Source organism: Sebastes fasciatus, chromosome 18, assembly GCF_043250625.1.
Source record: "Sebastes fasciatus isolate fSebFas1 chromosome 18, fSebFas1.pri, whole genome shotgun sequence".
Classification (NCBI taxonomy): domain Eukaryota; kingdom Metazoa; phylum Chordata; class Actinopteri; order Perciformes; family Sebastidae; genus Sebastes; species Sebastes fasciatus.
Genome location: NC_133812.1, coordinates 8,357,891 through 8,382,881, shown reverse-complemented (window position 1 = coordinate 8,382,881; position 24,991 = coordinate 8,357,891). Strand labels below are relative to the sequence as shown.

Below are 24,991 nucleotides of genomic sequence, written 5' to 3'. Positions count from 1 at the left end.
CTCAATAAAGATCGATAAAGTTACTATCTATCTATCTATCTGTACTATTTATTGTATGCTATAGGACAGAATACAATAAAATACAGGGCTCAGGGGGGAAAAGAAAGACAAACTATTCTCTAGCCTAACACAAGAGTGTCCCAGAAGTCCAGCCTCCCCTCAAATTGAAGAAGACCACCTCTAGCCCTGCACCACAGAGCTGCTGCTGTCCTTCCTACAGCATCCACACCTCCACAACCTTACAGACACTCCTGCAGGGCCCTGCAGCAGCTCCACTATACCTGGGGATTATACACCACAAACAAACAGCATAGATTAGACTGCTTTACTAGAAATTGATAAATAACGTGTTGCTGTGGACACCAAGAGGACTGTCAAGGAAAAACAGAAGTCATTAGGGATATTTTTGAACCGACTTCCAGTATGCAGGTGGTGATAACATGTGCGTTGTTTTCGCTCGTCGCTCTCCAGATCAGCAGCAGCTCGTCTGAGGAGTCTGACTGCTGCCCTGCTGTCTGCGAGTGCTCCGAGTGGAAGACTCACACCATCTCCTGCTTTGACATTGATATTCTCCCCAGGTTTCCAGCCAGCACGGAGACACTGTAAGTAGGCGTACATCTGTAAAAGTGATTTTTTTCCCCATGCATTTTCAATGTATAAAGTGCTCTTAAACCCTTAAAGAAAAAAAATCATTATAAAATCATGGATATTCCTTCAAAGTGCTCCCAGAGGGACTTTGAGTCTGTCTGTGATGTTAAGTGGTTATTCCATTTTAAGGTATTATTTTCAGTGCGACTAACAGAGTTGTCAGTGGGGCTTGTATAGGCTATTTTTGATTTGGTCTGAAATGTATAGCCAATCTTGAACACTAAACTTATGAATAATTTATTATTGGAAAATGTTTTAATGACTGTAATAATTAATCAATTTGGACCACATCATAATATTATATAGGCTACTAAAAAAGAACAATGCAGCCATTATTCCACCATTATAACAATCCTATAAAATAAAGCAGGTACAAGTCACTGAGAGGCTAACAAAAAAAGACAACCTGAATTTCCCAAATATATAGTTGATTTTCTTTATTTGTGGTTGGTTCAGGTTTAGTTGTGATTTGGTATTTTTCATGAATTCTTTATTATTCATTACACATTTACAGAATACCTAATATTAACATGCTATTAAATTTCCCTAAGTCTTAATTGTAGATTAACCGTATTTAAGATATGAGGTTAGATTTAGGGGAGAGACAGAGAGAAAGAGAGAGAAAGAGAAGAAACCCTGCAATGTCCAGTTCAGGAAACTTCACAGAAGGCTGTAGGATAAACATTTCAACATTTCAGGATCCTGCATGTAGTCTGCATGTACTGCAGACACGCACTGTAGACAGGAACATTTTGGAAAACAAAGAAGGATACTTTTCAGTGTTTCATTAAAGCTTAGTGCTCACTGTAGCTTTCTTTTTTTTTGCATTTTAGGAAAATTTGAGAAAAAAACCCGAACATACCTGCTCACATTTATTCATTCAGCTTCAACTTTGATGTTTTGTGTGCTAGTTCACAAACAGCCAAGTTAACATTTGATGCACACTATTCAGATGATGGGCTCATCTTATTTGCCAGCTATCAGACTACGGTACACACAGTACTCCCACTCACCTTTTCAAGAACAGTCTTTCCAGTAACAGTATTATGACATAATATTACTGCAAGCTATAGGGCCGCACAACTAATGATTAGTTTCATAAGGGATTTTCTGTTGATTATTTTTTCAAATAAAGGCTGAAATTATAAAAAGTCCGAAAATTTTGATCCCGAGAACCCAGTATGGCATCTTCAAATTACTTATTTTGTCCGACAAACACCCTCAAATCCAAAGATATTCAATTTACAGTGAGATAAAGTGCAAAGGGGAAGATAGCAGCAAGTTGTAAACATGGTTTTACACCTTCTTTCACCCATGTAATACATAGATGATGAACCCAAAATAAAAAAACGTATCACCATTAATACAGTGGAGAAGAGGCTATGTTGTTTGTGACAATTAAACCAACAGAAATGTAAAAAAAAAAAGATAACCAACAGCTGATCTGTGTGCAATCTGTCGTCTTGTTATCTGAGACCCCAAAGAATCCGTCAAGAATCCTGGGAGCCGACATGATGTCATGTGTCAAGGTCACCTCTGAAAAATGTAGCGTGGCTTTTACACTTCCTAAATTGCTTAAGTATGGGACAGAAATTATGCAACAGAGTGAGAGCAACCAGTTTGCCATGGCCTTGAGTGATGGAAACACGTGCCCTTCAGAGGAACTACGAGGCATGTGTGGAAACATAGAACTGGAAGAGTTAGAAAGGGTATTTCCATTTAAATCAGCACTGACGGCACTGTTACATTGTAGCCTATAAACTGAACTTTTGGTGATGTTGTTGTGGAAATAGCCAGTTTGGTGCTCTCTCTCGCTGTTTCTCTTCGAATTCCTCAAAAGCACTGATGTAGGGCTCTCTAATGAACATCCTTAAATCCCAAACACCTCTTTGCATCGCCTCCAACAGCACCCATCACATAAAATTATCTCCCGATCACTGCCCCAATTCACTTGACCACGTGCCCCCGATGTCCCCTGCAATTTCCTCACATTCCTGCCCAAAGTTTACCCAGAGCCCTCCAGGAGGATGGAGAGGCATGAAAGCACGCCACCAAGCTCTGGATTGTCACCCCTCCTGATAAAAAATATCTGCCAAATACTCCCGAAATAGACTGTGTGTATTGAGCGGGATTTTCTAGCAGATGAGGCGTGAGGGAGTTTGATTTTGTTGCACACACACGGAGGAATGAATGACCCTGTTGCCCTGTTGGTCAGGCCAGTGCAGTCCAGTTCTAATTTTTGATTTTGATGTCATATCTCAAAAACCTCTTGAACTATTTGGATACAATTTTTATATAGGTAATTTGTATTTATGTTCTACTTGTTAACAGTGATCAAATGTTTTTACAAGCAATGTTAGAGTCACTGCGTTAGAGTCAACATTATAAGTCAAATGTTACACCTGCCCCCAGGTGCAGTGGTTATTTTAACAACAAATGTAATACCTTAATATAAATACCAAGGACCACAATAAACTACATATTGATAAAGTGGATATAGTTAAAACAATTTCATATCCATTAAACAATTAATTACTTTTATACCTCAAAAAAAGTCTTTTTTTCATGGTTCCGTCTCGTTTCTGATTGGAGCAATTTGTAATGTTACAATTGTTACTATTGCCCCTGGTCTCCCCTACTTGACTTTGTTTTGGCAGGGTCAAAATTCAACTAAAGATTTAAGTTATAGAATATCGTCTTTGGTTCAAATAGTTCAAATAGAACACAAAAATTAAACATTTTGGGAAATATTACGCTATCTGCTTCTGGGGTTACATGAGAAGATCGATACCACTATCCTAACTGTTTGTTAAAAAAGCTACAGCTGGCAGCTTAGCTTAGCTTAGCTTAGCATAAAGACGGAGCAGAGGGCACAGTCCAACCCCCCGTAAAAGCGGCAAATTGTTTTTACACTTTGGTTTTTGCATTAAACAAATGAGATATGTTTTAATGTGTTACCTTTAGAGGTGCTGGTAGAAAAAAATAGTTACCTGTGGACAGAGCCCAGCTAGCTGTCCCCCCCTGTTTGCAGCCTTTGTGCTAAGCTAAACTTAAAGGGGAACACCACCTAAATTAATAATTCCCATATGTTATTTCCATGGCCTAGGAATGTTTAATCAATATCTGTGAACATGAGCTCCTCTCTCTCAAAGCCAGAAACCAGAGTAGGAAGTCTCAAACTTGTGATTTCATAGGGTATAAAAAGTCTGGAGCTGCTCCATAGACAATGAATGGGAGACTGATTTCGTGGACCCACAGTTTGTTTTCTTTTTTATACCCAAATGAGCTTTATTCTATTACAGTGTTCTCAGTTGTGTAACAGAAAATGTTCCGATAGACTCATAGACCATATTCCCCTGGGTGCTCTCAGTGTCATCTAGAACATCTCTCCCAATTCATTGTCTGTGGAGCAGCTCCACACTTTATAGCCTATGACATCACAAGTTTGAGTTTTAGCATTCTGGTTTTTGGATTTGGGAGAGAATTGTTCATGTTTACTAATATTTTTTGGACTGTCTTAGACAATATGAATGACATGTATGAATTTTGAAAATGAGTGTAGTTCCCCTTTAATGGAGCTGGCTGCTGGTTCTATCTTTAACTAGATTTAGTGTACAAAGTGTGCTATCAATCTTCTCATCTAACTCTCTTCTTGAAAGCAAATAAGCGTGATTCCCAAAACCATTCCTTTTGAAACTTTTTTTTCAACATTGGTGGAGGTTTGTGCTGCCAAATTACTTTTAAAACCCTACTTTATCATACAATCATTTTGAAAATGTCCCTTTTATTAACATACGAGTTTGGTTAAAAATCATATTGTGGAGGATGAAAATGTTCTATTCAAAAAACAAAATGTGAATGCAAAGCAGACGTCTGTTCGTGTCTGTGAGTGTGCATATGTGGATACTTAGAGATTGGAGTCCTTTGTGTGTGTGTGTGTGTAGCCTACTTGTGCAGGTTACTCCATGTGTCACTGGGAGTCAGAGAGGTGGAAAGGAAAGCACAGACACGCTTAAAAGCCTGCGTAGCGTGACTCCCGACTGTGTCTGGACGATGCATTCAAATACAATATTTACCTTTTACAGCACATTTCTCAAACACCCGGGGAGTTCCATTTGAGAATAATTAAGAGGAAAAAAAGACTTCAAGGGGAAAAGGGGAAAAAAAAACACGGCAGTTCCAGTCTTTCAAAAACCTCAGAATTTTTGGATTGGAGTTTGAACATGTGATAACTCGTTATACTCGTTGTCCCTCGACCTCTCATCTAATAAAACTGACTGAAAGAGTGAAATCCTAATGCCGTTCCTTGAATGGTAACAGATGAGCACTGGGATTAATTGTAAAATGAGAAGTGGGACAGTGAACATGATGAGCTGTAGCCGAGATTACTGGAAATACTGACAGTTTCCCAGCTATTAATTTGTACCGATGGATCATGTAATGGAAATTGTTACTGTTACTTCACATTCTGCAATAATTATCTCACGTATTTATGAGAAAACAAAAAGTAATCTTTTATAAAAACCTAGAGTATAATTTAAAAGGTAAATCATTGTCAACCACCACCTGTCTTACCACTTTCTTTTTTTCTTCCTAACACACAAGATCAGAACAGAAAAATGAAGTACAAAAGAAGTAGTAAAAGTAGAGCATGTCCAAGCATTCTGACTTTTTTATTTTTAGACAGCATTTCTACATGATGGGATCTTACATTGAATTACACTGGAGGTTGAATGTGCAGCAGAATATGTAAGTGGCCCTCTCAACCGGTCACCACAGACCATTACGCATCAAAATGAGACAGAGCCCACTGAGTAAACACAGCTATGTTGTCAATCCAACGCTGGCAATAATATGAATTGTGTGGCTTCTCCCCACTTCAAACTCAATTCCCAACCTGTTTGTTTTCTCGGGTTTCTATCCAAAATGACAAATTGGAGGAGTAATTTTCTCCTCGAGACTCCGAGATGGGGCTCATTGGTCTTCTCGCCGCGCTCCTCAGAGAAAATGCGTGCTGGTTATTTGGGTTTGAGCGCGGCCGCAGAACAGCGTGGTTCTGATGGGGGTGTTTGGTGTCAGGGTCTGCTCTGTGTCCCTCTGTTTGTTTGAGTTTGTCAAAGCGCGTGCTGGGTGCTGTGCTCCCGTGTGACTGATTCAGACTGGGCCAGATCTCAGCCTCTGAATTAGTCTATTGTTCCCCTGATGAACCAAAGGTGCATGAAGATGGTGGATGACGGAGTCATCTTTTACCTGTTTCCAAATGGATACATACACTGTTGCCAGTTGAGACAGGATGCAGTGGAACAAACTCTGAATGTGCACCCTTACTTCAGGCAGGGTGGCCCTGGAGTACAACATGACATCAACCATCTTAATCTCTTTCCTCTACTATGTTGTGATTCTCAAATCCACCACAACATCTGCAGCAAGATCACATTAAACAAATAATACATATTGACTAGCTGTAAAAGTGGATCGTAGAGGGTAACACAAATTGCGAAACTCTTACGAGATGGTTGAGGGTAGGCATTGACCTTGAATAGTTAAGGTATACACGACGTATGACGTATTTTTGTAGGCCAACCAGGAAGTTAGCATCGCCCTGGTTCCCTCGACAAAAAGCCAATGGGATTTTTCCATTAGTCTTTGGATTATTGTAGAAAATAAGCTCTGTGGCAAACAAATGTTTTTGATATTTACACATTTTGTTCAGCTGGATAATCTTCAAAAATGGCTACCATTTTATGATTTTTGAAGAGTGAATGCAATCTCCAGAAGTAAAAAGCTAATGTTAGGCTATAAATGAACTGCACCACATTTGCATGAGCACGAGTATACACAGTGAGGCTGTAAAGGCGGATGAGTTAACGTGATGGCGTTTAGTAGTCTAATTTAGCCACTTATTAGCAATCACCTTTTTTTAAGACACATAAAAGCATCAAGATTCATGAGTGGGATATTTACTGACAAATTTTATATCGTAGAACAAAACGTTAAAATCTCTTTAGCTTGTGTTAACCACAGGCCTTATTTCAGGCATCTAACTAAAACCCAATGATTTCGAGAGGGAACCGGAAGTGCAAAAAATGCTAACTCATTTCCAGGTTTTAGGACTCGTTCCTGCAACACTTTATAGCTTCATATTTACAGTAATGGGGGCAGTGTTGATCTTCTTTTCTAATTATAAGCAAGAAAGCGAAAAAAGTGTATTTCATAAAATGTCGAACTACTTCTCTTTCTAAAAATATGTTTTTAAATTTTTTGAATTATTCAATTTTGAACAATTTCTCCTTTTACTAAAAACAGCAACACGCTTAAAGGTTTAGGAACAAGAATCAGATTCTAAATATTTTCTTTCTCATATCGTAGAACAACTGCCTCCAACTGTAACATTGGGTACTAATTTATCCTGAACAAGGCAGGTCCGTTTTTATTCTGTGTATCCTACACAGGTCCTAACCTTACTTTCTGAAACATTGTCCTAAACAGACCCAGACATTGTTTGATTTGGCTACCAGTTCAGGTCCAGTCAGATCCAAGTCTTTGTTTTTTCCCCATGTTCCTAGAGTAGGGGGTCTGTTTCACCATTTACTTCAAAGAAACCTTTCATGTGATTAGTGTAGGGCCTTTATCTGTCTTTCCTTCCTTCTTACCTTTACAACTCTTCCTATCTAGAGTTATTGAACAATTGTAAAGACAAAAACTATCTATATATAACAGAATCACTTTCATTGCAAAGAGAATCTTGAGTATTTCCACAATGCCACCTTGAATGTCATTATACTCAGAAAATATCCATTTGCAAGATTTTAGCCTCATCCATCCATGAAATTGTTTGACATTTTGGGAAATACGCTTTGGTGTTTTGTTTTTTTACTTTGAGTTAGTGAGAAGATTGCTACCACTCTCATATCACGTTAAATTTGAAACTATAACCAGGAGACAGTTAGCTTAGCTTAAAGTCTTGAAATAGGAGGAAAGAGCTACAACCTTGCATTGTCCAACAGTAACACAATCCACCTTCCAGCACCTCTAAATCACCATCTAACATGTTATATCTAATTGATTTAGTCTGTACAAAAATGTAATTGTAAGAACAACAATTTGTCATTTTAAGAGGACTTGTGGGAATGATTATTTCTTCTCAAATGACACGTGAAAAGCCTAAAATGCCTAATATTGTGCTATTTAAATACGCGTGTTTGTGACAACTAAAATCCCCTTCTTTATTTCCCAACCAGATGGCTTTTTGAGACCCGCCTATCATCCGTGCCAGCAGACGCCTTTGCCAACATGGTCAACATATCAAGGATGTGAGTGCTTTTAACCAGTGGGATTATTCCATACACTTTGCATTAATTGCTATTCAAACACAACCCTTTGCAGTTACACTCATCCACCTGTTGCCTTTCAACTGCTTTGCTTAAAAAGTAGGGACCTTTTCCCAGTTCCCACTGCCCACCCCCTTTCCTTTCTGTCTCCCACCCAAGCAGCTGATATGCTCTCTGGTTAGTATCACCGCTGGCTCCTAATCACAGCTGGAAGCGCTAATGCGTTCCTTCAATAGGAATGTTGGTACTTCAACCGCAGCGGGGCTTGGACATTGACTAGGTATTCCAGCAGAGCGTTTTGGGTGTGTGGTGATTTTAGACTCCCAGTATAGGTGTAGTCTCAGTGTAGAGGCAAAATATACACTTGATCCCCAGCCGCTGAGTCCGACGTCTACGTCCAAGTCATGCATGAAGGGAGACAGGAGTGGATGGGAAGTTTTCTGTAAGCCTCAAACAGCCACGAGTGCTTAAATGATAGACTGCATGATAGAAAACCAACAAAATGTCAGTCAGATTTAGTCAGATTCGCCTATAATAACTAAACAAAATTGTGTGTTTTTTCTATAATTTTTAAGGTTTATCGAGTGCTAAATTCATGGTTTATTTAAAGAGCATACTTGTTACCAAGTAATAACAAATGGGAGCATAGTGACTGATGACTGGGTAATGTATATGTGGGGTGCATACCTGTAAAATTACCCAGCTTTAGGCAAGGTGGGTTGATAAATTCAGGAAACAGTTGCAGGCTGTAGGATCATTTTTAGAGCCCCACACTCAAACTCATTTATAAAAGCACGTCTTATATTTCGCCTGCACACTTGCACAGTACCTTCATTCTTACAAGTTAGACTGATGGTTAAAAAAACTGCATTATTTTGATGTTAGAAAGACAATTTGTACTTTAGATTTGGTGTAAGCACTGTGTATTTCTTTTAGATATATATCAGTCGATGTGACGCTGCAGAGGCTGGAGAGGCACTCGTTCCACAGCCTGAGGAAAATCACCCACATGTGAGTAACTAAAGGAAAATGGCACGCTCTTTATCGATCTTTATTGATTAAGCTGCTCCATTTGCTCTCTGGAGAGAAAAATGCTTAATTCTGAACCTTGCCGGCAGCAAATGGAAGTAAGGGAGAAACACATTAGAAGCTTATTTCTCCCCCTGCACACCACTTAATGCTCCTCATCAGAGCAGTTTTGCCTCACTCGCAATTCAAAAAATTGACAAAAAAAAGACCCCGTTGCGGACATGCAAATTAGATTAGACGCAATTCAATTTGATGAAATTATCTGAGCCATTATTACTGAGCCTGGTCTAAACAGACAGTCAGAATAAGCATGTTAGAGTGGAGAGGCCCCCCGAACAACAGCCCGTGTTTGGCTTCTCTCCTCGTCTTCTTCATGCTCCAGCTCTTGTTGAAGCAGCTCAGGGGAAAAAGTCTAGCAAGGTGCACTCTATTCTCAATTATGGGATAGAGATTTATGGCTGAGTCTCCGGGTGGACCACACACTCTCCAGCTAGAACACCTCCTAGCACTTCATATATTACTGCAAGACTTCCTGCCTATGTGAATGATTTGTTCCAAGTAACAGCATCTTTGTAACAGCAGTTTGTGTGCAGCCTGCCCAATTTGTTTCCACCCTTCAATTACTGTATAAAATGTGGGCATGTGTAGCCGTTTGAGACAGTAACTATGATTAACAGCTACAGAAATTAATTTGACGTGACTTGATGCATGTGTGTGTGTATCATTTGGCTGTCATATTTTTACTTAATTATCCTTCCCTTTAGTCTTTCCTTATTAGCTGCTGAATTCCAGACATCGAAATACAGACAGAAACAATAATTCAAACCGCGAGCTGAGGGCTGTATCAGTGTTCTGGGGGTGTATTTTGGATCTCCGGGGCCTATTTGCCACTGATTGGTGTGGTGTAGTGCCATACATCAGATAATGGCATCTCTCTCGGGTTTCCTTCAGGGTCAGACACAAATTAATGCTCTGCTTCCTGTTGGCTGCTCGAGGCCGACAGCAGCTGTGGATCCAAGACTGCAGTCGGAGCTGAGAATTCAGAGGGGGCTGGGTGAAGTTTGTCTCATGCCACCATCAAGTGAAACCACCACCGCTGGCAAGAATTCTTGGCTTTAACTGGGAAGCAAAAATTGTCACATGGGGAAGTTTTTTTATATAGATAAATCTCAGTTTTAAGTCATCTGTTGGCAAATGATACAGTGCAGTGATGGTCAACTTATACAGTATGAAAGCTACTACATTTTTTGGCAATTTGTGGGAAAAAAATAAAAACTCTGGCATAAAGGACAGTATGTATTTTTATCTTTACAGCAGCAACAACAGCAGTTTGTTTGGGTCATCCACAGGAAATAAATTGTGTAGTTAAAGCTGCATTAATCAATATTTTTTATATTAACTATTGATCAAATTGATATGTGTAAATGTAAAAAGTGTCACTTGTAGTTATAAATCGTTAGCCGACTGCAGTTTCTCTCAGCTCTATGGAACTCTATAGCGCCTTTGAGCTGATTGTTTTGGTTTTACGCCTTATTTTAAGTGTATTTTATTTGTATAGCCCAATATCACAAACATAGACTGTATATAAAAAGTGGACCTAGACACTGTGACGTAACCCATTGTTTGTGGACTGCCGCTTTGAAACCTCGAGTTTAGCTTTTTGGCCTTTGCCATCTTGATTTTCATTGCAACCAGAAGTGACATGAGAGGGTGGAGCCAAGTATAACCAAACACTGAATAAGATGTTATTAGGCGACCAAAAAGGTTATAATTAACTTTCATGAACTGAAAACACACTGTGAAAGGGGAAAAGTTGTAAGGCGAAAAAATGGACAACTCCCAGACTGGCTAACACCGTGGTAGCATCCCCTGCTTTATGGTCTATTTGACTCTAAATGGGACCATAATTTACTAAATGAACATCGTGCTGTATTGAAGAAGACTTGAAACTAGCGATTGAGACCATAAACTCATGTTTACAATGTTTACCGAGTTAATAAATCAAGTGAGAAGTAGGCTCATTTTCTCATAGACTATACAATCAGACTTCTTTTTGCAACCAGCGGAGTCGCCCCCTGCTGGCCATTAGGTAGAATGCAAGTTTAAGGCACTTCCGCATTGGCTTCACTTCTCAGACCCGCAGGTTGCCCACTGATCATAAATCACAGATTTGCCTCAGGGGGCTTTAAATCACACAGTCTCACTTCATTTCATAACCCTCAACTCATTTCCAGCCACAGAAGGGAGCTGTTTTCAGCAAAAGAAAAAGCTCTGATAAACATGCTGCTAGCTACCAGCCCAACACCAAACAGAAGACAAAGAAAGTTAGCAACAAGCTGGTGAACATAGTGGAGCATTTAGCAGCTAAAGATACAGATTTTCCCCAGAAGTTGGTGGAGACCAAAAAAAAGCTAAAAGAGCAGATAATATTGGACTCACAATTGTCTGGTAGTCAGAAACATGATTCTCTAAATTAATGCTAATGGTACAAGGTGTCTGTTGGAGGACTAAAATTGGCAACAGTTTGCTAACACGTTCACCTTAACACCTTTATAAGGTTATAATAGGTCATTGTTGTGTTTACAAATTGTTACACTGCCCCCAAGTGACCAAATAATCAATGACTGCTGCTTTAACATGACCACATAGTATGAAACACATGTAGAAATGATGAAAAAGAAAAAGATTCGCACACTGACAAAAAAACTAGAAGAGGCTCTTCATATGCAAAAAGACATCAAATGTTTTAAAAACATAAACTAAAAGTGAGCAGTTTGGTCATAAGAGCATTGTCTGCCCGATTTAATAGTCATATAATCGAGATATGAAATGCACTGATTCATTTTCAAGGCTATTTTCCTATGTGACGATGGTACTGTTTACACTGGCTACGTTAACCTGATTCTACTTTTTAAGTGAGGCTGGAATCAAGAGCGCAAACCTTTTCAGACTTAATTATCGTGACTTGCCCCAGCATGCCTGAGGAAAGAAAAGACCACCCGCAACCCACAGAGACACAAACTTTATCAATAGAAAATCCAAGTAAAAGGAAATTAAATTCACGTCAGCACTGTGCGACCGACCCTCTGGAGTTCAAGGAGTTGTGACAAAGATTCAAACTCTTCACCTCACTTCTTTGGCACAGGTGTTGCCACTCAGGAGTTTTTTATAGTCTGCTTGACAGACAATGCAATGGTTACATTGGCTGATAAAACTGCCCTCAGTACTGAGAAGATGAACCTCTCACACTCAGTGACTCCCATTGACCTGACCACGTCTGTCTGCTGGGTCGAGTGTGGTTTGCCAGGTGTGTGAAGGAGGGCCAGGACACACGTTCCAGAGCACCACATGGCTTCAGACAGCAGAGAGAGAGGTGTTCAGTCCAGCCCAGGGCGGACCAGAGTAAACACACTAATGAAACACTAATTGGACTCTACTTCCGGTCCTGGCTGTCTGCACTGAGTTTCCCCTCTCTCGCACACTGGCATGCACCTCCTGTTATGTCAGCAGGTTCTAAGACAGTGTGTGGTTCTGAATGTGGGTCCAAATAATTACATCGTGGCCACCACACACTTCTGTCATTTACCTATGTATGAATGAGTTTATTTTTATGTGAAAGTGCATTTTCAGGACATTTGTTTTTTTCTTGTCTGGTCTTTCAGAGAGATTCGTAATGCAAAAAGTTTGACCAACATCGACCCAGAAGCCTTTAAAAATCTCCCAAACCTCAAATACCTGTGAGTATTTTTCAGTGCATGTTCTTTTTGTCATTGAATTCCACATACTGACAACATTACCAAAAAAGATGAGGGATCTATATTTGAAATGCTTATGTCTGGCAATAATTTAGACATTGAAGTAGCTGGACTGATCTCATGAGAACTTCAAAGTCCTTTAAGGGCGCTTTCATAAGCCAACATTTAGTCTGTTTTAATAGAACTGGTGCAGTTCAACCCCTGGTGTGGGTTGTTTGTCTGTGAGCGCAGTTATCTGGTACGGACCAAAACAAAAGGTCCGAGACCGCTTGCGAGAGGTGGTCTCGGACCGTTTCCAAGCTAACCAAGATGGTCACAGGTAAATGACCTTCTGCAGAAGTCCGATGTTTGCTTGACATCCGAAGAGAACAGAATATGATAAATAAAGTCCGTTTTTTGAGAAGAGATTCGTGCGCACAGTAGATCAGTGCAAAGTCAAAGTGAACACTTCGACAGCGATATATCAAAGTCTGCTATTCCCTGCATGGAAGTGTCAGCTCTCGAGACGAAATAGATCCTTCGTACACGCCCCTCAGCAGATTATTGTTTTTTTATTTGGTCCACTTTAATTTGTGCACTGTGAAACCGAAACAAACAGAAAATGAACCAAAAGTATCAATTTCACTCTGATTCGAACCAGCCAAGCGGACTATGGCTTGTGAAAGCGCCCTAAAGGTTCTCAACTATTTGCTGTGTAAAGATATAGAATAGTGGAGTAATGGCATCCTGAGCAGAGAATGAAGTCAGACTCCCTCTGTGTGTGTTGTAATCTGAGCTTCTCTGTTTACATATAGCCGACGTTCTGGCCGTGCGTAGGCCTATATACATGTTAGTGCATGTGAGTCCCTGTTTGTGTGTCGCACTGGCTAGCTAATCGACGCCGGTTACGGCTGATAACACCGTCCCAACCCACGGTGTCGTTGCGGAAGCATAACGGCCATTACGTCCGGGTCACCCCCAAGTTAACACTGTTAGCTGTGTTGCCATTGTTTGCACTGGTAGCACTGTTAGCTGCTAGCTCCATTAACTGCTAGCCGCCGGCTCAGCCATCGCCATGTTGAGAGCCGCGCAGAGGCAGTCCCTCAATCATAAAGCAGACAATTGTCCTATTAGGTGTCACAAATAAATATGCCAGTATACGAAATGTGGGCTAGTTATTATTAAAGATGCGTCTACTAAACTCAGATCTTTAGGATTATTATTATAATAGCAATGCCCACTATACATTTTCATTACACTGTTATCATTTGTTTTGTGTAGTCTCTCTTGTGTCTACTGTATGTCCTGACAGTTTCTATCCTCTTGCTATTCAGGGGAATTTTCAATACCGGCCTTTCTTTCTTCCCTGACTTGAGCAACATCCGCTCTAATGACATGAACTTCATACTGTAAGTTGCTGTAACTTTACCACTTTAAACTAAGCACACCAATCAATGTCCACGCTAGCTAAAACTGTTAATTATGGCATTTTAATGTTAATTACTATATTAATTCAGAGCCATTACTTTAACTATCAACTAAACCAACAACACTGTCAGAAAGATGAGCAGCTTTATCTCGCAATATACTTTTTAATTTTTTTTAAATCATTTTGATTGTGTTATTGTTATGTTACATAAGCAGAGTTTGTGCTTTCTGCGTTTGTGTATCTTTGTTTTTGAGTCAATAAGCATCTGCCTTTCCATATATAATGTAACCCTCTGCATGTCTGCGTGAAGTGAACATCTTCACCCTCTGTCATCACCCTCTCAACTCCATCTAATTTAACTTTCCTGCTGAGCCATAATACTTCAGAAAACATTCATCAACTACCTACCCTCCCTATGCCACTTCAAGTGAAAGGTATTTATTTACAACACCACTTAATTTCCTCTCTATTCCTTTGCAGGGAAATTGTTGATCATCCCTACATCACTGAGATCCCGGCCAACTCGTTCCGTGGCATCACCAGCGACGTGTTGACAGTGTAAGTCAGATATGTGCAAGAGCAACCACATGCATGCAGATACGCACATGCATGAATGTACAGGAAAGAACTGCTTACACCTAATGCAATTACGTGTATGTTTGTAATACACTTTCATACAAAATGCACAAGGGAAATTTGAACTAGATGGAAACAGTAGTAAATACACCCTGAGTGTCCTTTATCCCTAAATCCAATCCAAACCCTAAAATAGCCACTAGACGAAGTGTGGATTGGCCAAAAAGACCTAACTTTAAAAACATGTCCTCCCTCTGAACTCACTTGAATCTTTCAAAGATAGCAAAAACAAGTACACAGACACTCAAACACAACAGGCAATCACATGTATGCGGTTTGGTTTGGGAGGGAAAAGGGATTGCAATTTTAATCCACAAAACAGCATGTTACTGAAAATGTGGGGATAAAAACCGCAAAATTGCACAGGCAGATGAAACCTCACCATAGAATGTGAAATAAGTAGGTCCTACTTATCTCTATCACTGCTGCGCGGAGACGGGTGAGGTATCAACACATGGAAAATATTTTCACACAGTAGGTTGGTTATTAAATCTAAAGGGACATATTATGATCAGTGCTATTATCTTGATATTAACGTGTAAACTTCTCCTTTTGTTCCAGGATGCTGTATGGAAATGGCTTCAGAGAAATCCAACATCATGCTTTCAATGGGACCAAGCTAGATCAAGTGTAGGTATTTCATATTAACTCCAAATAGTTCGACATTTTGGGATATGTGTATTCACTTTCTTGCCGAGAATTAGATGAGAAGATTGATACCCTCATGTCTGAACGCTAAATATGAAGCTACAGCCAGCAACTGTTTAGCTGACTTAATAACACGTCATATCTTATTTAATCCGTATTTACGTCTAACGACAATAGAGTGCAACAGGAATGAGTACTAAAATACTAAATTAGTACTAAATTAGTCAGCATCTTAGCACTTTAGATGCCGTTAGATGCTGGAAATAAGGTCCTTGGTTAATACAAGCTGAAGCGATTTTAACATTTAGTTCTACGACATAAAATACATCAATAAATACATCACGAGGGAATTTTGAAGCTTTTATGTTTCTTTAAAAAGGCGGTTGCTAACAAGTCGCCTTTACAGCCTCGCTGTGTATACTCGCGCTCGTGTCCGTGGTGTTCGTTTATAGCCTAATGTTAGCTTTTTACTGTTGGCGAATGCATTCAAACTTCAAAAAGCATTAAAGTGTTGTTCATTTGTGGAGATTATCCTGCCGAACAAAACATGTAAGTATCATTAACTTTTGTTTGCCACAGAGCCTTTTTTCTGCCATAATCCAAAACCCAATGGAAAAATCCCATTGTTTTTATTGTCGAAGGAACCCAGGGCGATGCTACCTTCCTGGTTGGTCTACAAAAATACGTCATCCCTGGAGCACTCTATAGGTTGTTGTTTTACCAGAGGTTGTGTGCGTGACTATTTAAGCTGTTTCCAGTCTTTAACGTCAAGTTAAGATAACCGGCTGCAGGCTGTAACTTCATATGGATCATACAGAAATGAGAGTGTTATCAATGTTCTCATCTAATTCTCGGCAAGAAAGCGTATTTCCCAAACCGTCAAACTATTCCTTTAACAATTTTGTTCAACAGTTTCAGACACACATGAACTAATCGGCACACTATCACTGAATAATCAGAACAGTGTTTTGGTATTACTCGTGTATTTGGCTAAAGGGTTATTTTTTTATCCAATAATTTTTAAACAGTGTTTTTTAATTAAATTAAATTCTGAAGAGACATTTGTTTTTTTAATCTGGTACAATATCTTTCACTGGGACATCAAAATCAGTCGATTTAGAGGTCTTACATTTCACAAAAAATTATGTTGCTCAGTATTTTGCCGGGATTAGGCAATTTCTGACATCTGGCCTGTGTATTTCCTCACCCAAAATTGCTCTATAAACTAACTGACACACTATCACACTGAATGATCAGATCAGTGTTATGTTGTTGTAACGTGTGTATTAGGTTCAAGGGTTATTTTTTATTAAATTCTTTTTAAACAGTGTTTTTGAATTAAATTAAATTCTGAAGAGACATTTGTTTTTTTAATCTGGTACAATATCTTTCACTAGGACATCAAAATCAGTCGGTTTAGAGGTCTTACATTTCTCCAAAAATTATGTTGCTCAGTATTTTGCCGGGATAAAATAATTTCTGACATCTGGCCTGTGTATTTCCTTACCCAAAATTGCCCTACAAAAGCAGCGGCATCACAGTTGGGTCTCTACAGGGCTTCTCATATGTACTCAAAAAGGGCCTAAGCCCAGCTCTTGATTAGTAGGCTAAACTGGATTTCTCATGTAAATATATTCTCAAGAAAACATGTTTCCAAATGTGGGTATCAGGAAGTCAGCATTAAGGACACGAGATCTATGTCAGACTTGAAGAAATCTATTTCACACTTGTATATTCAATAGCCTCAGTTGGATAAACTACGAGAGAACAGGTAAGCATTGCTTCCTTTTCTTCTTTTGTCAAAACATGTTTTCTTTCTTCTTGTCACCCACTGGTCCAGAATCCTGCATATTCAGGATATGAGGTATTAATGATATTAATTTAAGGCCCCTCTCCTCCTTAACAACACCTACACACATCCCAGGTCCTTATAAGAGCCTAATTAAGCCATTGGTCGGTGACTAGTGAGTCTTCGCACATGGGTGTTTGTGTTGGCGCCTGATCTGCTCTGAGGGGAGAACTGATCCCAGCACAGCCTGACCAAGATAAACACACCTCTCACAGGTCTATTATCCTTATTAGATTTAAGGGATTCAGGGTGATGGTGTAGTGAGGGTGCAGTGTATTTAAGGAGAACACCATCACATCTTATACTGTCTGAATCAACAGTGTGAGTGAAACGTTTTTCTGTCATGTTTCACCTCTGAAATGAGAGGAAAATAAACAGAAACGTGCAGTGATGAGGCTCGGGGAAATATTATGCCATGCCTCGCCTCTGTCAGTCTGATTGAAATGTGAAGGATTGCTTTTCTTCTAATAAACTTAAATTTGTGCTTTCCCTTTCCAGAGACCTTCACAGGAATAAGTATCTTTCCAAGATGGATGAAAGGGCTTTTGCGGGCATCATCAGTGGCCCCATGCTTCTGTAAGTACCTGAAGGGTTGAAAATTTGGGCCGTACTCTGTTTGTAATTACACACAATGCTTCACATACAGTACCTTTATATGTCAAACTTAATTATTTCCAAGAGGTGAGCCACATTATTTTAAACTCAGTGACATCCATTTATGTTCATCTTTCTATTATTATTATTATTACCACAGAAACAGTTTGACAAGACTTAATCTGTTGTCTAAATAAATGTATTTTAATTGATAAATTTGTTAAATTGGATCTTGGTGGAATATGGTTTTGGTTACACACGTTTGTGCTTGTTAGGTGCAGTTGTAGCCTACTTTAAAGCAACACTATGCAACTTTCAGAAGAAGAAAAACATGTATTCTCTTACAAATTAAATGTTGAACTCATAAGCAATAAATGACACCCTTGCTCAGTTCAATACACTCATTGGTTTTACTGCTACAGCCTTGCTTGGTCTGGTACGACCAGCTGCTAAGGATAGCTGATGTTAGCAAGCTTAAGGTAGATATTGTTAGGTAACTCTACTCTATTTGTGCTACACTATGTTTTACCGTGATACCGTAATTTACACTCATAGCTACAGTGGCTCCTGTTACATGGTTTCACTTTAAAGGGCGGAGTCCTTTATTTATGTCTTTTTTTAGGTCTTTATATCATTCTGTAGCTTCCCAGTGGTGATCCTTAGGCTATGTATTCAATTTTTGGTCAAAGTATACATTTTAGCAACAAAACGCTATTTTACCAAGCCTTTCTAAAAAAAAGTTTCCCACATGGCGTATGTTTCTGTATAATGATGCTACTACATGAACACACTATATATACATTAGAGTATTACACGTTACATACAGTAACTTAGATGGGGGTCGGCATGCTCCCGGTTTGGAGAAGCAGACAGGAGTACCGAAACGGAACCTAAGCAATGTAGGCTGCTGTGTTAGTTCTGATCCGAAAGTCACACAATAACACAAGCTAACCGACCGATTAGGTAGACCGGCAATTCCTGCGTTCTGCGAGATAAACATTATTGTTTTGTGAATGGAGTCTGACTGTTGGCTTTGAAGACAGTGATATAATAGCTTCAGTTCCCTGTTGGAAAGGGCTGTCTGATGGCAAGATAAAGCGGTAAAAATATTCTAAATATAGTGTATACTCACAGTAAACTGATATTGATTTTTTTTTCAAGTGGCTAAAATATTTTTTTTCTGCTGCTCCCGTCCACAGAGGCTTTTACCTCGCCATTGAACAGCCCTTTCCAACGGGAAACTGAAGCTATTATACCACTGTCTTCAAAGCCAACAGTCAGACTCCATTCACAAAAAAAAAAAATTATCTCGCAGAATGCGGGAATTGCTGGTCTACCTAAATCGGTCGTTATATCGCTCTCTTCAACGATACCAGACTACATTCAGAAAAGCAGTAATTTTACCCCGCGGGATAATAAATACAACCCCACCCCAAAATCCAAACTAAACCTTTCAGTTATTTCCGAATGGAGCACAGCTAACTTTGACACAGCTAGTGCAAGCGTTCACATTATTCATAACCTTATTGATTAGCTTTGATTGGCTTAGTTTGGTGACCTTTGCCACTGCTTTTTGCAATGGTTTAGTGGGCGTTTACATTTGAAAAAAAACTAAAAAACTGAACAGAACGCAGATGAACCTGCCCTGGAATAGTTTCACATTTTGGTAAATACAGTTGCATTTTCGCTTTCTAAGGCAAACAAGATATGTGTTAATTAGTGCGCTTTACAGGTGTTGGAGAGCCATGCTAGTTTCCCCCTGCTTTTAGCCTTTATGATAAGCTAAACTAACTATATCCTGGCTATAGCTTTTATCGTACAGACATGAAAGTGGTATCGATCTTCTCTTCCAAGAAAGGGATGTATTACTGTTTCAATGATATATTTCAAATTTACAAAGCGTATATAGCAATGCATAATAGGCCTTGTTTGGTCATTTCATTATTCACACCATGTCAAGAAGATATATTTGAACATTTTCCTCATTCACAATGTGCAGACTGGATGAGACATGTCTGCGAAATGGATAGCATATCATCAAAGAGTAAAGATCATTGCTCCACAGCTGTGTCTTTGACCAAGAAATCCGAAACGCATTGTGTGCAAGCGTGGGAGGGAGAAACTTCCCGACGTTTCTCTGATACCGTCGTCGTTTTTGCCATTCCCATGGTTATTAAAGCCGAGTCTCCATTTTGAAGGTGTTTGATTGCCAAATCCCTTTACCACGGCTATCTAGTTGCTTTTATGGCTCTGATCTGACCATTAAGTGTCCGGTTAGGTAAATGGAGTTCGTGTGCAGGTCTTCCTCCTCTGTTCCACTGAGGAACATGTCCTGAATGAAGTCACCTCCATGAGGTCATGAGCTAAACATCTGGGAATGACAAAATCAGATTGACACTCAGAGTCTGTGCTGCTTTTTTTTTTACACAATGTGCCCCATGAGAGGAAAAAAGAGAAGTGGGGATAGCAAATGGGACTAAAAAAGAACAACTGAGCTCTTAGCAAATACGAAATGGTTTGGCTTGTGTTTCTTTTATTTAATCAAATTAATCAGCAGATACAATGACTTCGAGGTGTAATGGGTTATGAAACTAAAGAAAGCAAAAGAGAGTGTGGCCTCTACTTGGCCCCTGGAAGGGGGGAGCGTCCGGTGCTGAACAGCAGAATGTCCTGATAATAGGATCACACGGGATGTTGCTGAGATTGTCAATCCCTTGCATGTCTTTGTCCCGATGAGCTTGAGCTGGCTTTGGCGTGATGGCCGAGTGCAAAAAATACCACATGTAATAGTTTAAAGATGATGAAGGAGAGAGGAGCTCACTTTAGGAAACAGATGGAGGGTGTTGTTTAACCCACCTATGAGATCTCTGGTGTTATCATGTCTGACTTCTCTGTAGATTTGCTGATAGTACATTGATTCTAGTCGTGAAAGGTACTGGGTAGCGGAAGAAAGTATAGTATTCAGTATTATTTATTGGCAGCAGCAAGTTCATTTTTACAGAGTGGGGTATGCAGAAAATTGCATGTTATCACCTGTATCAGGGGCGTAGCTTAGGCCCATTTGTGACCTGAAGGTACAGGTATCCGGAAAGGTCAAAACTCCAGCAACACTTGTAGACCAACGCATTTCAGCTTGTGGCCTTCATCATGGTCACAAGCCAAAACGCGTTGGTCTAAACAATAAAGTTGTTCTATAGAAAAATCTGCGACTGCTTTGTGTGTTTCGCGATGGAGCTAATGTGGTCATTAGGTCGCCCTAGTTAGAGCAACTAACGTTATATTTCACAATAACGCAACAGTTTGTTGATGGAGTTAATTTATTCTGTGAGACCGCCGCAGCCCCTAAACAGTGTCTTAGCCCACAAACGTTAGCTAAGCAGTGTTAACTTAGCTGACGTTACTTGTTTCACCATGTTGGGCTAACGTTAGGCAGCTGAGAACTGCCCAGGTTCTTCCCGATCTCCAAGACATCGTTGTCAAATGTAACGTTACATAGAAAGTAAGTCTGTGGAAATATTGAATTTGATGGTTTTGTTGGTTTTGACCCAGGCAAACATTTTATCATTCCTGGCTGAAAGCATACTTTAAATGACATCACAAAAATACCTTTGAAGAGCCCCCAATGGGGCTAGGATGTCGCCAAGAATGGCCCCATGCATTGGCAGTAACTCTGTTGCCCCTTTCACCTTCCTTTCATCACCACTTTACCATTACTAGAGCCAAAAACAAACATTTGTGTTAATGCATACAATGTATCTTCCTAAATTCTTTCATTCCCGTCTGTCCTAAAGAGACGTGTCCCTAACAGGGATCACCTCCCTGCCGACCACAGGTATGGATTCTCTCCGGGAGCTGAAGGCGCGCAATGCCTGGGCCCTCAAGAAACTGCCGCCCATCAAGACCTTCAAGCACCTCACCATCGCCAACCTCACCTACCCCAGCCACTGCTGCGGCTTCAAAAATCTCAAAAAGAAACGAGGGTGAGCTTTCGGCAATTCTTAATTTTGCATTCGTCGAATAGCGTTTGAAAGACAAACAGCGTCCAACAGAATGATATTGTGTTTTTCGTTTATTTGGATGATCCACCTCAGCGAGTGGGGCAGCTGCACTTGTATGGTGTGGATCTTGGCAGGGATTGAATCAACCCTCTGACGTGTTTACCTATAACTTCTTTCAGTGCTGCCATAATTAATGTCACTCATTGCTGTTATTGTAGGAAGAAGGTTGAGCCAGACTAATAATGACTCTCAAAACAGGAATTACTTTTCTTCAACTGGATATATAAATGAAATGATTTGATTTAACACTTAGTGCGAGTGAGGGTTGAAGCCAGGTCTGTGTATTTTTGTCTAATTTTGGACTACAGTATTACTTTATGAACTCAATCTGTATGTGTTTTTCAGCTTTTTGGAGTACCTCATCTGTAACCTGACTGCTTTCTACGACCAGCATCACAAGCGCTCTGTGGGGCCCCTCGGCATGCCTTCCCTCCAAGGGGACGGTGTGGGGGAAACAGTCCCAGACCAGGAGCCAAATGACGGAAGCCACAGAGAGACCCAGCAAGACTGGAGGAGAGGTGACTTCCATGGAAGCCTCCACTACCACACCTACTTTGGGGGCCAGCCAGATGAGGATGTGGGTTTCGGAGAGACCCTCAAGAACCCCCAGGAGGACACCAGCCAAGACTTTGACAGTCGTTACGATTATGTGGTGTGCGAGGAGGGAGAGGAGGTGGCGTGTGCACCGGTGCCCGATGAGTTCAACCCTTGTGAGGACATAATGGGTTTTGGCTTCCTGCGAGTGTCTGTGTGGTTTGTGAGTCTGTTGGCTGTTCTGGGAAATGTGGTGGTTCTCCTGGTGCTGCTCACCAGTCACTACAAGCTCTCGGTCTCCCGCTTCCTCATGTGTCACCTCGCCTTTGCAGATCTGTGCATGGGGATTTATCTGCTGCTTATCGCCTCTGTAGACCTCCACACACGATCCGAGTACTTCAACCACGCCATAGACTGGCAGACGGGCCCTGGCTGTGGACTTGCGGGTTTTTTTACGGTCTTCGCGAGCGAGCTGTCTGTCTACACCTTGACGGTGATCACTCTGGAGAGGTGGTACGCCATCACCTTTGCTATGCGGCTGGATCGTAAGCTTCGTCTGTACCACGCGGCAGCCGTGATGCTAGGTGGCTGGATCTTCTGCCTCCTACTGGCCTTGCTCCCACTGGTTGGGGTGAGCAGTTACCAGAGGGTCAGCATCTGTCTCCCAATGGACACCCAGTCCACAGCGGCTCAGGTATTCATCTTGTCAGTGCTGGTCCTCAACATCCTGGCCTTTCTTGTTATCTGTGCTTGCTACTTCAAGATCTACTGCGCAGTGCACAACCCTCACTACCGTTCTGGATCCAAGGATACCAACATCGCCAAGCGCATGGCTGTCCTCATCTTTACTGACTTCTTGTGTATGGCGCCGATCTCCTTCTACGCCATGTCAGCCGTGCTGGACCGGCCGCTCATCACTGTCTCCAACTCCAAGATTTTATTGGTGCTCTTCTACCCGCTCAATTCCTGTGCCAACCCGTTCCTCTATGCCATCTTCACTAAGGCCTTCAGGGGGGACGTATTCATCCTCCTCAGTAAGGTGGGCCTTTGTCAGCAGCGAGCACAGCTGTTCAGGGGCCAGACGGTTTCGTCAAAGGGCAGCAGCGGGACATCTCAGATCCGTAGAGACAAGGATAAGGTTAGGAAAGGTGGAAGCGGAGGCCAGGAAGAGGTGCCCATCCACTTGAAGAAGTGCTCCGGACATACCTACCACCAAGCAGACTGCCAGCAGACGAGCCCTGAAGAGAGCCAGAGCCTGAACACGTGAGCCAAACACCAGCTCAAGGTAGTAAATCAAGACAGGTTCAGGTAGGAGAAGAGAGGCCTTGAAGTGTTTGTGGACAGATCTGTTTGGATATTTAACAGAAAGCTTCAGTATTCTGTATCTGCTTCAGTTTTCAGGCCAAGTTCAGCTGTTTTCACAATTTCGGCTGTGATGATTTTACGGTTCCAGTTGTTGGAGAATATCAAGTGTCATTGAAATGTGAGCCTGACTTCATCTCACTTATAGTCCTTTGTATTTGGAGGGACAGGCTAGAAAAGGACAGAGATTATTTTAAGGGAAAGTGAAGATAACAACTTAAACATGCATATATACTGTAACTATGAATAAAATCTATTTTTCCAGTATCTTTAATTTAGTTTAGCATTGATATACAGGGAAATATAACTGATTTTTTAAAACACTTAATTTTCCTGTGACAAGATGACCTTTCTGAGGCGCCCTTTTCATACTTTGTTATTGTGTCCAAGGACAGCCTGCTGGCTCAGTGCTGTTCAGTGGAAACTTTATCCAGTTTATGAAAATGTAAAAACACTGCATTTGTTATTGTCTTATCAATACCTCTGTATATAATGTAAATACACAATAGTGTGTGGTGATTTATGGATGAAACAGGACACGTTGTGTTTTTTTTTGTGTGTTAACCTGAAAGTGAAAAGTAAATATGGACAGATATAGTATAGTACTTGACTTTGATGTTGGAAAGCAGTGTTTTGTGGACTTTCTGTTTTTCTGGATTAGTACTGGTAATTGTACTTTCATGTGGCTTATACCTGCACCAAATTGATGTATCACTTTCTTGGATTCATTAAATGTTAGTGTACTTTTGTTCTTTGTGTTATTGTGAGTTTTTTTAATGTATCCAAATATTTTTACTTTTGCTTTTTTCACATTCATCCTGCAAAACAGTTTGCAGAGGTACGTCCTGATCTCCCGAGAGCATGTGATCCAATTACAAAAGTAAACACAGGACATATTTTGATTATTAGCAATTTTCTACAAATTACAGACAGGTATGATAATCACAAATATATACTGTTAAAGCCTTGCCTCTCCTTTGGAATGTCATGGTTGTTTTTCTAGCATGAACGTGATATTTTTCCATCCTCTTACGGAAACAAGTGACTTATACAATCAGCAGAGATAGCTTTGCCTTCGCCGGGAGAGCTTAAAGCAAACACAGCTGAGACACGTGTGAGCTGCACCACTGTAACTTGTG

General features: G+C 40.5%; 1 protein-coding gene across 1 annotated transcript; it reads left to right on the top strand.

Moving 5' to 3' along the window:
* The first annotated feature begins 213 nt into the window (after positions 1–213).
* tshr (thyroid stimulating hormone receptor) lies at positions 214–24,567 on the top strand. Its single transcript, XM_074615651.1, has 10 exons — positions 214–602; positions 7,890–7,961; positions 8,916–8,990; positions 12,671–12,745; positions 14,077–14,151; positions 14,652–14,729; positions 15,369–15,437; positions 17,803–17,880; positions 21,690–21,878; positions 22,302–24,567. Exons 1-10 carry the CDS (start codon positions 424–426, stop codon positions 23,755–23,757), a joined length of 2,346 nt encoding a protein of 781 aa, XP_074471752.1. The 5' UTR covers positions 214–423; the 3' UTR covers positions 23,758–24,567.
* Positions 24,568–24,991: the final 424 nt, after the last annotated feature.

Bases quoted from the DNA above. Each gene is read 5' to 3' on its own strand.
- tshr (XM_074615651.1), top strand. From the start codon at position 424: ATGCAGGTGGTGATAACATGTGCGTTGTTTTCGCTCGTCGCTCTCCAG. The intron at 15,438-17,802 runs GTAGGTATTTCA...TTCCCTTTCCAG, and splicing joins GGGACCAAGCTAGATCAAGT to AGACCTTCACAGGAATAAGT. The intron at 21,879-22,301 runs GTGAGCTTTCGG...TGTGTTTTTCAG, and splicing joins AATCTCAAAAAGAAACGAGG to CTTTTTGGAGTACCTCATCT.